At 39.1% G+C, this 14,626-nt stretch overlaps 1 protein-coding gene across 5 annotated transcripts in view; it reads right to left on the bottom strand.

Annotated features, from left to right (window-relative positions):
• Tmem260 (transmembrane protein 260) overlaps positions 1-14,626 on the bottom strand; it is a 48,965-nt gene extending 34,339 nt beyond the window's left edge. For all 5 annotated transcript variants that reach the window (XM_042682544.1, XM_042682545.1, XM_042682547.1 and 2 more), the window contains exons 1-3: positions 14,408-14,626; positions 9,266-9,297; positions 8,397-8,548 (exon numbers count right to left, since the gene is read on the bottom strand). In XM_042682544.1, the coding sequence (XP_042538478.1) occupies positions 8,397-8,548; positions 9,266-9,297; positions 14,408-14,567 (344 nt within the window). In that variant the 5' untranslated portion in view covers positions 14,568-14,626. The remainder of the gene's footprint in view (positions 1-8,396; positions 8,549-9,265; positions 9,298-14,407) is intronic.

Below are 14,626 nucleotides of genomic sequence, written 5' to 3'. Positions count from 1 at the left end.
TTTGGTCAGTCATGGCCTGGGTGCTGTCGGAGCACTTCAGCTCAAGACTAGCACTCTAACACTTGAGCCACAGTACCACTTCTGGCTTTTTCTGCTTATGTGGTGCTGAGGAATCAAACCCAGGGCTTCATGCAAGCAAGGCAAGCATCCTACCACTGAGCCACCTTCCCAGCCCTGACTAAGGTATTGTATATAAGCAATAAGAAACTGTTAAGTGTATGGAAGGCTTACACATCATAAGGATGAAATTCTGAAGGGAAATCTAGTTTTCAACTTATGACAATTTAAATAACAGAATCAACTGAATTATAAAGCATGCTCACATATCAATAAATAATAAAATTTAAAGTTTTGTACTTAGAAGGGTATATTTAACTCATACTAATAGAGCAAAGCAATGATACAGATGAGTCAAACATCAAATCCAAGTCATTGACTTTTATTTTACATAAACACTTAATATTTTACAAATAGAACATACAGTATATTTATAATAAATCTTCCCAAGTGTTTTTTATTTGGGTTAGCACTAACATCATTAGTTTATTGTCCAAGAGAGTACAATGTTTATGCACAAAGAAAGATATACCATATGCTAAATGGTAAAGGTAGTTAAGCATTTTAAGTCTAGCTAAAGCAAATGATAGAAATTCAGTACTGAGAAAAGGAAGTTAGGATCCTAACAAGTGTAAGCAAAGAACACTTCGACTACAACAGAACTACAGGATGGTGGCAGAACACTTGCTTCACATATTCAAGACACTGAACTCAATAGCTAGTACTGCAAACAGAAACAAAAGAAAGCAAAAATTTAACTGCCTTCTTTTTGGTCCATAAACTCATAAGGCCTAGAGAAGATTTCTGAGAGTTCTACTACTGACTTGTATTTTCTCACTTTCAGAATACTATTCACTTGTTGACACAATGGATAAATCAGGAGGTTACAATTTACACCACTGACACAGGTTTGCTATCAACGTTAAGGTATATTTTTCTTTCCACAACGCAGTATTTGATTTTCATGTGTAGTCACATGTTTGTCTAACCCTCAATCAAAAGGCAAATACTAGAAACCTGAAATTCTGTCCAAACACACATTTGATGTGCCTCATCAAATTCATGAATATGTTTGCCTTGAGTGTTCCTTGCATTCAGAGAACTCAACACAGTTGGTGTACCACTCCTCAACAATAAAACGCCAACTCAAAGTAAGTGGGAATGGGATAGGCAGGTCACAACAATGCAGCATATGAACGCTGATGCTCAATACATTTCTATTAGTGTCAATTCATTCAGTACTAATTCATGCTGTGGGTCACTGGGATAAGTGTGGTAAAGCAGGGTGCAATCAACCTCAAATCTACCATTCTTGTCCTTCCATGGCCTTCTCTCTCTGGCTCTTGTTTCATGAAAATGACTGTTCCCTTCTGACCTCGTCACACGATCAGTGCCATAGCTCTAACTCTCCAGTGTACAAGGAGGATGGTTAAAATGGGGCCACAAATGAGGAAAAAGGAAGCACTGCTAAACCTCTTTCCTTTTGGTAGCAGTTCACTCAGCTCTTGCAGATGTGCGCTGTGCATCCACACACATGTCCCATGCTCTGTAGGAATATTTATATTCGTCGCCAGTTAGGGAACAGTGGGATCTAAGTAGTTTCATTTTCAAGTTTAGCCCTAATGAACCGAAGTCAATAACTGAGAACAAGTTATATTAAATGTATATCATTGTAGCTACTGGGCCTCAAAAATGAAAACACTCCCATTTTTAATAAATTTTCCTACATTTTATAAAAAGGTACTGTTGCTCCAGATAAAATCTTACCAAGATTAATTTTATTTCTTGAGACCCAATCAAAAGGAAAACTATTTCTACACTGAACTTTCAGCTACATAGATATTAACTACCAGTACTCTGAAAGGAAAAGTACCAAGTATTATTCCTGACTTAAAAAAGAAAAACTTTTAAAATACAAGATGATTATGAGTAGCTTCCATAAATAAAAACGTAATCATACAATTTCCGCTAGAATTAAGATTCATGCATTAACTACAATAGTACAGCCAGTCAAGATTTAAAACAATTCATGTTATAACATCCCACGAACTTACACTGGCATTCTCTAAAAGAAAACACTGCTCTGGTCTTGAGAGGAATCATTATTACATGAACTTCTACCATATGCCAAATACTATGTGCAGTGGGAGACCCCCACCCTCTTGAGTACAGCGCAGTTTAAATTAATGCCAAGTTATAGATTATAGTCAATTTTGTTTGAAATGTGTAAAAATACGTAAGACCTTACTATTACCTTATTACTCAATCTTGATGGTATAGTTGCTTGTGGTAGCAAAACTGATTTGTTCTCAAAGGCACTGGCCAAGACCTCTATCTCATCTCACTACGTTCTTTTTAACTGAAAACTCAGAAAAGGCAAAATTTTTACAACTTGAGCTACAAAAAGCATATGAGGAAAAAAACAAATCATGCTTAAAATAACTAAGATCAATAGGACGAGGGTATTCAACAACTTTCATCGGCAACACAAATCAAAGTAATAAATAAGTGATTTACTGTTAGTCTTACCACACCAAATTAGCAAACATTTTGCTTCCTTAAGACTGCTTTCTACTTTTATGGCTTTGAAATTCAGGTCATCTGCTATGAGTTATAACTTATCGTTTTGTTTGTACTTTTTAAGAAATATATGCATTTATTAGTATAGCCACAATAACTGAGGACTAGTTCCAGTGGCAAAATCTCGGCAGGAAACAGATTTAGCAATTTAAATGTTTTATAAGTTTTTGTAATTGAGGAAACTTTTCATAATCTGACATTTGTTAAAACCACTTATTAGAAATTATGCAGCACAGTAGCTGTGGAAATATGAGCTAGCTTCACAATTATAAAGTCAGTCTATGTAGCCCTTTCCTATTGTAGATGGTGGCATAAACCCCAAGGCGGCCTATCAGCTAACTGGCAGGCAGGGGGCTGCTCTATTCAAAGTGAGAGATACAAGCTGCAGGGCAAAAACCTGGCAGCTCCCATCTGACCCCACAATCCCCTACTGGTGACAGCTCCAAGCTCCATGGCAAATTAGGCCTTCTCATATTACAATTGGAGAAGACAGATTCCATTAGCAGTATCTGAAATTGAGTGGAGAGCTGCACTGTTATCAGACTTGACTCATAAGCACTGCTATTAATCAGAGCTATGATAGCATTTATATATTTCAAGCTATCTGCTGCCGCTGTGATATTCTGCTACAAAGGGTTGATGGGACTTAGGAAAGTGAACAATAGAGCTTTCTGGGAAAAGCAGAGTAAATCAAGAAAGTCTATGACTTCCGCACATTCTGAAGGGATTGCGGTTTACATAAATTTTCTCCCAATTGGAGATTGAGCTCTTCCTCATCTTACACATGGGATTTAGTTGTCACTCAATGGTAACAGCTGTGAAAAGGTGAAGCGGCCCACCGCTCAGAATATTGCCTTCGCTTTTAAAGCAATTAACCCATGAACAGGAGGATACCTGGTGATATCAAAGGGATTAGGCCAGGCAGTGCATTATTAACATTTCCTTGAACTAATTCTAACTCTGACTAGCTGTCAGAAAAAAACTCTACAGTCTTAAGAGTTTCTGCCCTGCTTTTCTCCCTTCAAAATTAAGTGCTGTATATGAGCCTAATATGTCCCCCTACTTATAAGAAAATGCAAATGAACCAGGCTCTTAATATGCTTAACCAAGCTGAGTCAATGCAATTTTAATACAAGTATGAAAGAAATATATGATCAATTAACCAGGGATCAAGACAGATATTCTCTTGAATGGAAATTAATGCTCCAGTACTTTCTATTCTTTTCCACACACACACACACACACACACACACACACACACACACACACACACCAACTTGGAGACTATTTGTTACTTATGCATCGTTACTTCAAAATTAGGAAGCACTTTACATTATTCTCTCTGGCAATAATCTAAAAATACTCCTTGAGCTGGAAAATCCAAATGTCTCTTAAGCAGGAGATTCTGCATTCTCTAAGGTATATGGCATTTTAATATTCTATTCTTTACTGAATAGAATCGTAACAGAAGCTGTAGAAATAGCAGATACAATGTTCAGGAATCAAGTATTGCTTTCCAAAACTATAATCAAATTAATTTCTAGCAGCAATACCTTAAGAAATACCTAACATAGAAATGACAAAAATTCCATGCATATGATATAGGTACAAAGTAACTTGCCAGAAGATACTTAAGTATTACTGAAATTGACTGTAAGTTCTTGGTAGTAAGCAGGCATAGTTTTAATATAGCCTTGACTATTATTAATATTCATGTATTCTAGGTAACTCCTTGACATGAACAGGTCTGATTTCCTTCTGTACAATGCTAATGGTGTTAAGTTGTTGTTTGTTTGTTTTTTAATTTAAGCTCTGGAAATGGTGCCTTTTGAAGAAAATACCTGAAAAGCCACTCACTTAATGGTTACTTTGTCTTACTCTCTTTAAAATAAACACTGAATTTTGATCATAAAACTACAAGTTTTATTTTCAACTCACATGATGGCTCAACAAACGCTGTTGGTAAATTTTTCTACAGTTCCATGTTACTAATAGTTTGAAATAAAAATAAATAATAGTTTGCTGATTCTCAAGCCTGTTGAGGATTTAGTGCCTGCTCTCTCACTGCCAGCATAAAGTGATACAACTTACGTCTTCATTTGAGGTCATAAGCAAGCTGGACCTTCCCTGAGGTACAGTATTCTTTTTTTTTTTTCCCCCTCCCCCCCACCGCACCGACGTTGTAAAGCTCGTTTTGGACATGACAACTTGTACTTCTCATTGTTGCAACAGGTCCACCTGTATCCTTAAACAACTGGTTTTTCCCCATCTCCTCCACAAGTTATACTGACATCAAATATAGTGAAAGCAGGGGTTATATTGTGGGGGAGGGACATACAAAGCAACAAAGAGATAATCTTATAAATGTGTTAGAAACACATGCATGAAAGAAAAAAACATTAAAATACATATCTAAAGGTTCATTTTCCTGACATCACATTATCTGACCTTTTCCGCTTGACTCATACATATACTAGATATTGCAAATAAGGGAAACCAATGTCACACCATCACATTTCTGGCTACTTGGCACATATAAAATGAACTTGTTTGCTGACAGTGGCTCTAATACCCCTCCTGAATTCACTGCATGTAACCTAGTCTGATACTTCCTAAAAAATAATGTTGAAATTCAAATATTAAGCAAAGTTAAATGATGCTCATGTTTGTGATTCTCATTATCTGTAAGTTTTAAATTTTTTATATTAATGGGATTTGTGAATTATAAATAGGACTTACCATACTGTCAAATTTAAAACTGGCCTTGAAAGAGAAAAATCCCAGCTCCCATAAAACAGTAACTTTATTACATTTCTTCAAATATACAGATCTACAGATTAATTAAATGGAGGATTATTTCATATAAATGAAATGTATTAAACTCCTCTAACCCAAGACATAAATAAATACAGAAACTGCCACAATCTTACTATTCTTAATTCAATAAGCTATAGTGACACATCTAGCTTTTTCAATGTGCTGTTTTACTCATACGCTTTCTACATTAGGGCAAAGCAAATATAAATGAGTTCTTGCCAACCATTAGCAAAGATTGACAAAAAATGCAGTGTTAATGACATCTTATGGCTTTTAAAAGCAAGAGAAAGATGCAAGAAAAAGCAAAAATTACATAGTAATTGGGAGAAATGAATAAATTGTTCTTTCAATCTAAGTCATGTTTACTGAAAAAAAATGGAGCTTTTACATCAACACATTTAAACAGAAATTTGCTTTTGAAATACAATCTTTGTTTAAAAGGTACAGAAGGTCTTTACGTCCACCCCAAGAGCTAAATATAGTGAATGCTATGTGCACAATTACCTGGAAAAAAAAAACTAAACCTGTTAAAAGAATTAATTTGCTGCACACCAGTCAGCACTAATCCCACATGTACAGTAATGTTCTCTCAAGTGATGGGAGAAAGAAAGAATCAAACTGCTTCTTGGATACAAACTCTTTAACATCCAACAATGGAATGATGATTTGGTCTGTAAATGAATAAAGTAGTGAAATGTCTCCTAAATAAATTCAGAGAAAGGAGTCAACCTGGATTGGAATATATTTACTGGATGCTAGGACTGGAAAAAAGCCATCACTGTAATGGCTGTACACAAACTGTGTCCTGCTGTTGGGTTTATATTCACAGAAGAAAGGGTTTAGAGGTTAAGTTTAGGTCATACAACAAATGAAATTGTAACAAGCCAGCTGACATTGTATAATGTCTTCTTCCACTCAATCAATAGGCTACTGTTAGTCCGATTACCATAGAGATGGCTTCTCCTTTCTGAAGGGTGTCTATTGTTTGACAAAACAGATTTGCCACTTGAACTGGGTTGTTCCCAAAGGACATGTACCTTGTCAGTTATTTGTATTCAAAATGATGAAACATTTTCATATTAAAATGTATGTAAGCGATAATATTGTTAGTTCCTGTTTTGGAAATAAAGCAACTTTCCCAAGTACTGCATTACTAAAACCACTCAAATAGACAGTAGAGTAGTATTAAGAGTTTTGATTTAAAAACATGAGAGCAAGTATAAAAATTTATCATCAATGCTGTATATCAAAAGAAAAGGGTCACAGGCTTATCTAAAATTCACGTAATCAAGCACAATAATTAACCAAAGCTACTTTTCAATGTGGATAACACACAAAAAAATATTGTCCAAAGTTATCTGGATTCTGAAAACATTTTAACATAATATTTTTACAGTGGTTCTCATGTAGAATGGCATAACAAAATTTTGACAAACAAGTTTTAAAAAATGAGTCACTTTATTTAACTAAGAATATTTGTATCTGCATAACATTTAAATATATATGTGCTATAGAAAAATATTTTTAAAGTGAAGATGGAATATAAAATAAATAAATTAGTTTTATTAAATGTCTGCCTAAAAGAAATGTACTCATTATCTGACTTATGTATTTGTAACCCTGCTGTACATCACCTTTACAATAAATAAATAAATGTCTGCCTTAAAATGTCTTGTGAATATATTCAATAAAAAATAGGTTAAAATTTCAACCCAGATGCTTAAAAATATGAGGAGCAAGTTTTTTCAATGAAATAATACTAGCAGATTCATAATTATAAAAGATTCAGGAAAAATAATTCTGATCAAAATCATTGTAGCCATTTAGAAAAGGAATGTATTCATAACCCTAATCAACCCATGCAGCAACGTTACTTTAAATATTTCATACTTAAAGATTCAGCTGTCACTGAAAATGTGTAAGATTAAATATAAGCAAATTAAATAACGCACATACATTTAGCAAATGATCAACAATTACAATCAACAAATAGGTCTAAAAGTAAATTTCAGAGTTACACTTTTGTTAACTTTTGCCTGTTTTTAAATAACACAAACAGAATTTAGAAAAAATTTAGCTCAAGGGCAATATTATGACTATTATAAAATATTAGTCCCCCAAACTAACATGTGAAATTCTGTCTACTCAAGTTTTACTTAATTACATTAAAATTATTTTTTATTAAAACACTTGCAAAAATTTTTGCAAGGAGTGTTTTTAGTGTTTTGTCCTCTCCATCATCAAATGTAATTTGTATTTTCCATTATGATCCTCTTAAACATTATATTAGATTTGACTACATTTTGAGATGGAGATAAACCTCGTAGACAAATGAGTTCATTAATGTATTCAACCAATGACCACTGAAAAGCTGGAAGCTTCTGCACTAAGAAAGGCTGGAGTCTTCCTTAAAGCTACAAGATTTCAAAGTGGAACCTCACTAAAACCACATCCCAAATGTGGTTTTTCTTGGCTCACAACCTCATTTTTAAAAAGGAGCCAAGGTGGTCATATTTAGAATACAATATAATTAGACATTAGGCCCAGCTTCATAGGCAGCTGTCCATCAGCAATGCTGTGAGTAATTAAAAGATTTTTACCATTTACTAAAAGATGAGCTTTTATATTGCTGAATTAAACTGGCCCATCTGCATCTCCATGAAATGACAAACCTCATTAGTTCTGCCTAACCAGAGAACTGTGAGAATGAACTGGTGACACCTTCACTCCATTGTACAAAGCAGAACCAACTGGGGAACCATCTGAGGGGTTGAATGCATATGAAATTACTGCAAATTAAGGGAGTGACATCACAAAAGTTAGAGAAACCACTCAGGCAACACACAGAGGTCTTTCTTCTTCTTCTTCTTTTTTTATTTTAAAAATGTATGCAGTTGGCCAAAAATTACTCAAAATTAGTTTTAATTCATCAACTACTTTACCTGAAAACGGTGAAAAACAGTAACGATGCAGCTACTGCTCCAAATAAGCCACAGAGAAGGTTGACTCGGTAGGCAATAGAACCAAAAGGAAACAGTATCATCGCCAGTTTAGCCACCAAGGTGAACAACGGATAGCCAGGAGGATGGGCAACCTATGGAAAAATGGGCAAAAGCTAAGTTTTCACTGGAAAAGAAGAGTCACGCTGGCATCAGTGGAAAAAAGGCCCTTTTCTAAAGCAAGAAGTAAGATAAAGCACCATTGACTAAATGTTTGAATAGTGGTTTCCTATTGTAATCCTTTTGTGCCAATACAAGTAAATATTTTCTTCCGTGGATTTGACAGTGTCTACCTCATGGTGCATCACTTAGAGAATGACATATTCCATTGTCAGTTCTTAAACAGTTTGTTCTCTGGGTTCACAGTACATTAGGGTCATTTAAAAAGCTATTGAAAAAAACTCAAGTTCTGAAATATTGCCTTGGTTAGAAAGTTGAAAGACCACACCGATATCGGATTACTCACCATGCTGACAGTTGGAAGGTCTTGACTAAAAGGATCATACATCATAATAAAGTTTATTAAATAATAAACTTATTAAAACTGTTAACCCGATTTATTCTCTCCGGCTTATACAAAATTTGGGGTGATAATAAGCCCAGCTACTGTATATATAGTAAAGGCTTTGCTTTATAATTTCATTTAATTGGATTTAAAACTTAAAGTAAATTGTCACATACTGTACTTATAAGTTACTAAAAACTAGGGTTTGGAAATAAATTAATCTACTTTATTCCATGCTTAATTAAACTTTCTTAATTCCTAAAACTGCTAATGAGAGCATTGATTAAACAATAAAACTAATACTTACTCCAAGCTCATGTGCGGCTGTGATCAGTTCCCCTGCGAAAAAATAATGTAAAACCAATAATTACTATTAGAGAATGACACTCCTCCAAAGTTTTCAAAATCCAAATGCTTGCATTGGGGTTTTGCATTAATTTGACTGGATAAAACTGTAAATCTGTAGAGATTTAACAGCATGAAATAAGTCTAAGAATACTTCCTCCCTTAGGTCTTTTTGAACAAACCTATCTTTCATAGGTCTCAATAATTGGTCAGTGGAAATACACCTTGACTACTCATTTTTTTTAAGCTAATTTCTTCTCTTCTGAAGGTTGTAGCCACTTGGAAACATGAAAATGCTTTAATAAAGTATTCATGTAATATTCTCTCAAGAATTTAGCACAGTCTATACTAGCACACTCGTATGATATACAAGGTTGCAGAGGTCTGAGATCCAGCCCCCACATAAAATGTGCCATACTGCCCTAATAACTAGTATGTGGGTAACTTAGGGCCTACATTAATTAGGTTACATTTCAACATTTCTAAACAATCTTCTTCCAGGTTGTTCAGTCATTTCTCTTACATTTAACAACCATTTGATCATTCTAGTCTGTATGTATAAAGTTCCTCACTGCTGGTAGTTATTTTAAAATCTACGATGTAATAATTCAATTCCCGTTTATTAATATTCTAAGTTTTCTGAGCACAGAGATGATTTGAGTCATCTCCGTATAGTATGGAACAGAACAATGAAAGACATCAGTCAATACTGATTTGTGAAACTTACAACTCCCTAGTGGGAAAATTACTAACATACATTTCCTATCCTTCAATAGGTACTAACATTCTGGTTTTCATTTCTATTGTCTCAGCTCTAACTAGGACTTTACCTCCCTTGGCCTGCATCTAGCAAGTACGAACAAATGTCCTTTAGTTGGTTACTGGTGTCTGCCACTCTCTTGCCCATACCATAAAGAAAATGGGCTGGACTCTATCCAGAAATTTCTCAGTGGCTGCTCTATTACTGAATTATATTCAGATTTTTTTCAGCGAACCAGTTAAGCTGTCTATAGCTTCCAAGTGTCTTTGGCAGGTTTGTATCCGTATGACTGAGGCTCACTCACCCCATGAGATCTGACTGTCCAGTGTTTCTGGAGTAACCCCTTTCACTTCTCTTATCGCTCGTTTTCTCAGGCTGCCACGTTTCCCACCTTCTTGATGACACCTCTCCTCACACACACCTCCTTTCCCAGCCTATTTCACCACAATCAATCACTTCTTCCTCCTTCCTAGAATCTGCCCAAGTCTCTGTTTCACTCTTACTGAGATTGCTGCAAAACAGTCCAGCTAGTTGTTTTCAATCCTCTCCACCAAGTTCAAGAGACATTTTCTTATCTGTCAGGATCCAGCCAAGACATCACTGCTTGTCCTTCCTCTGGCACAGAGCTGACAAGAGGACACATCAAATCTGTAGCCTCCTTACTCTGAAACTTACTTTCCTTTCCAGAAGCCCTGGGGGGTCACCCAGGCACATCATATTGCTTATATTAAGGGTTATTTTTCCAGTCTTCTGAAGATATTCACAAGCACCTTAGATATCAAGGTTCTTTTTGTGTCCTGAACAGTTTTAAGAGATTAAGTAGTAAAAACAAACAAACAAACCCAGGTCCTCCTGAGTTCTTGCTTTTTCCCAACTTTCTACAAAGGGACTTCCTCAAACTTAAATCCTAAGGCTACTTATGCTTATTTTGCTTTTGATGGAAGGACTCCTCTCTGGAACCCCAAAGTTCCTAAATGTAAGATCCTGGCACTGAGACTCAGTTTCCCAGGCAATTTCGTAGTGTATCAAGTTTGATACAAATTGGCATCGAGCTCAAGAGTTTGTCTGAAGATTCCTAAAATTTATATAACCAGCTCCCCTCTGTATGTTTACTAAATCATATTACTACATTGACATAGATCTGGTCTGTTAAAAAACACTACCTTGCCAGGCACTGGTGGCTTACACCTGTAATCCTAGCTACTCAGAAGGCTGAGATCTGAGGATCACGGTTCAAAGCCAGCCCAGGCAGGAAAGTCCATGAGACTCTTATCTCCAATAACCACTAGAAAACTGGAAGTGGCATTGTGGCTCAAGTGGTAGAGTGTTAGCCTTGAACTGAAGAGCATAGGGACAACACCCAAGCCCAGAGTTCAAGCCCCACGATCGACAAAATACCAACACTGCCTTTGAACTACAGATAGGGAACTTAGTGAAGGCTATAGTCCCACCTCCCCCACAAAAGACCCAGCACTGATGCCCAGGTAAGAACTGTATATGTCAAGTAGCGCGACAGCAATGCCACACTCATGATGTGAAGGATTTGTGGTGCAGAGCTTGACTTCTTAAGAAGAAGACTACATGCTTTATTTTGGTTTTGAGCTGTGTTCTGTTTATTGATAGAAAGTACAATTCAGAAACATTCAAGGACAGTACACTCAACATATAAACAAAGTGGTCAAAATACCAAACAAATTTTCCATATGGGAATATAGTTGGAAAGGTTTATTAATCACTCTCTAAAATGAACATACAGACATTAAAAATAACTACTTTTTAGCATCAGATTAAACATAGACTTTAAATATCACTGCGCATGTGATGGTGAATTTAACAAGGAATTTCAAAAAAATTGACGAGAACTAGATATTAAGAAAGTATGCTCTAAACTGGGTGCTGGTGGCTCACACCTATAATCCTAGCTACTCAGGAGTCTGAGATCTGAGAATCACTGTTAGAAGCCAGCCAGAGCAGGAAAGACTGCGAGACTCTTTATCTCCAATTAATCACAGAAAGAGCCAGAAGTGGAGCTGTCACTCATTTGGTAGAGAGCTAGCCTGAGCAAAAGAAGCTTAGGGACAGCACCCAGACCCAGGGTTCAAGGTCTAGGACTGGGGCACAGGAAGGAAGGAAGGAAGGAGGGAGGGAGGGAGAGAGAGGGAAGGAGGGAGGGAGGGAGGGAGGGAAGGAGGGAGGGAGGGAGGAAGGAAAGGAGGGAGGGAGGGAGGCAGGCAGGCAGGCAGGCAGGCAAGGAGGGAGGGAGGGAGGGAGGCAGGGAGGAAGGCAGGGAGGGAAGGGAGGGAAGAAGGGCTCTAAGTTAGATGTGGTGGCTCATGCTTATAATGTTAACTATTGTGAAGGCAAAGATTAAGAGGTTCATAGTTTGATGCCATTCCAGACAAAAAATTAGCAAGATTCCATTTTAAACAAAGTGTATGTGGCATGGTGTTCTTAGAATCTTAGCTGAAGCAAAAGGACTTCCATAGCAGGAGGTGTGTGAGGCTAGCCCCAGTGGAAATGTGAGACCCTACCTGAAAGATTCCTAAGTAGAAAGGACTGAGAATGTGGCTCAGTGATAAGAGCACCTGCTTAACAAGCGCAAGGCCTTGAGTCCAGACTCCAATATTGCTGAACAAAAAAGGCATGTTCTAGAGTCAACTTATCTGGGTTCTTTTCCTGGCAGCCCTTACTTACTAGCTTTGGCTGTGCACGTAATTTAAGTCTTGGCAATCTCTCATCTACAAGGAAGATAATAATGATACCTACCTGGTAAATTAGCTGGGAGAGCTAAAAACCCATAAAAAGCACTTGGAATAGTGCCTGACAAATAGTAAGTGCACAATAAATGTTAGTTTATTATTAGTCACTCCTCCCTTGTCTTTCAGGCTCAAATAACCCTAAGTAGCTATAAATATTTTAAATAAGTGCCAGAGTAATGCACTCTAATGTCCAAGGACTTGAAATCATACAGCTGCTCCCATCATTGGTACTAATCTTGGAAGGCCTGTAATGCCATCTCCTACTATACTAATTACCCTTACTGGTTTTTATAGGAGCTGAAAGGAAGAGGAAAGGTGATGACTTGAAGACAGGAGAATCAAAGATTGTCAGTGTGGCAGGCAGTTCCCAATAATCCCAACCCCTCTGATCCTTACCTGTGTAATCCTTGCCTCCCTTCATTGTGAGCTGGACTTACTCCCACAAATAGGGCCGTGGCGGATCACTTCCAGGATTAAGTTACAAAGTGACAGAAGTGTCACAGCGAAGCCCTACCTCTCTCTTGACAGACGTCAGCTCCCTTATGTTATGATAAGGCCCACAGCGCAAAGGACTAGCCTGAGTTTAGATCAAAGGCTCCCCAAACTGAGGCTGTTGGAACTTCAGCCCCCGGCCCACGGCCATCTTGCCCCCAAGTAGTAGTAACTGAACCCACATTTCTGGTCTACACACCCTGTGCTTCAGTCACTACACGTAGGTTAGCCTTGTCTGCGTCCAAAGATGGTTCATCTTTAGGACGTAGATTCAGGCCTGAAGCAATCACACCATTCCGCACAAAATTAGCGGCTACTTAATCCCGGAGTGAAACAAACCCAGGAACTAGCCGGTGGTGTCAACTAGGGAAATGATCCGTGGGATTTGAACGTCCCTCCAGTCACGCCTGACACTGCCTCTGGCGGCCGCTTTTTAAAGCGTTCTCCTCCAGAGAAGGGGGCCTGGCTGGGTCCTCCGGGAGATCCAGGCTTCCTCTGACCACACCCTCTCGGGAAACCTTTCCTGACCTTTCTGAATCTCGCTTCCCTCTCTCACGGCCTCCGTTCACTCAACTCAACTGGACACACACAGCTGTTGCTAACCCAGGAGGCTGAGGTCCGAAGATCGCGGTTCGAAGCCAGCCCGGGCAGAAAAGTCAGTGAGGCCTCTGGGCTGCCAGTAAACCCGCAAAAAGCCACACGTGGAGCTGTGGCGCAGGCGGGAGCGCGCCAGCCTCGGAGCGGAAAGGCTCCAGCCCCAGCACGTAGGGGTGGATTCGATCCCGCGTGTGTCCGCTCGGAGCCCCTCTTCCAAGACAACGCCCCGCCACTGTCTGTATTGCTCCGGTGGGAAAACACGGTGCCCTCGGGGCCGGTGTGGGGAGAGATGGTCGTTCACGCCGGACAGGCGACACCCACCCACCTCCCCGACCCCGCAGCCAGAGGTGCCGGAGGGGGGCACAGCCCCGCTGGATGGCGGGAGGCCGGACCCCGCGGCGGGAGCAGGGCCCCCCCCACCCCCCCACCCCCGCCCAGCACGGCGATCGCGCGGCGCAGGGGCCAGGGACGGCGGGGCGACCCGAGAGTACTTTACCCGAGTCTCCCCCCGGCACCGAGGGGGGCAGCGTGAGCGTGAACACGGCGGCCACGGCGGCGAACACGGCCACGCCGCCGCGGAGGCCCCCGGAACCCCGCGGCCCCACTCGGGCTGCCGGTCCCCGGGTCCGGGCCCTGCCGTCACCATGGAGACCCATGCACGACGACGGAAGAACCACAACCACACAGAACCACGAGGACGCCGCCAGCCCCGGCC

Source organism: Dipodomys spectabilis, unplaced genomic scaffold (genome assembly GCF_019054845.1).
Source record: "Dipodomys spectabilis isolate Male_0828 unplaced genomic scaffold, ASM1905484v1 ptg000073l, whole genome shotgun sequence".
Taxonomy (NCBI): domain Eukaryota; kingdom Metazoa; phylum Chordata; class Mammalia; order Rodentia; family Heteromyidae; genus Dipodomys; species Dipodomys spectabilis.
The sequence above is the reverse complement of the archived record's forward strand: the minus strand, read 5'-3'. Positions and strand labels throughout refer to the sequence as shown.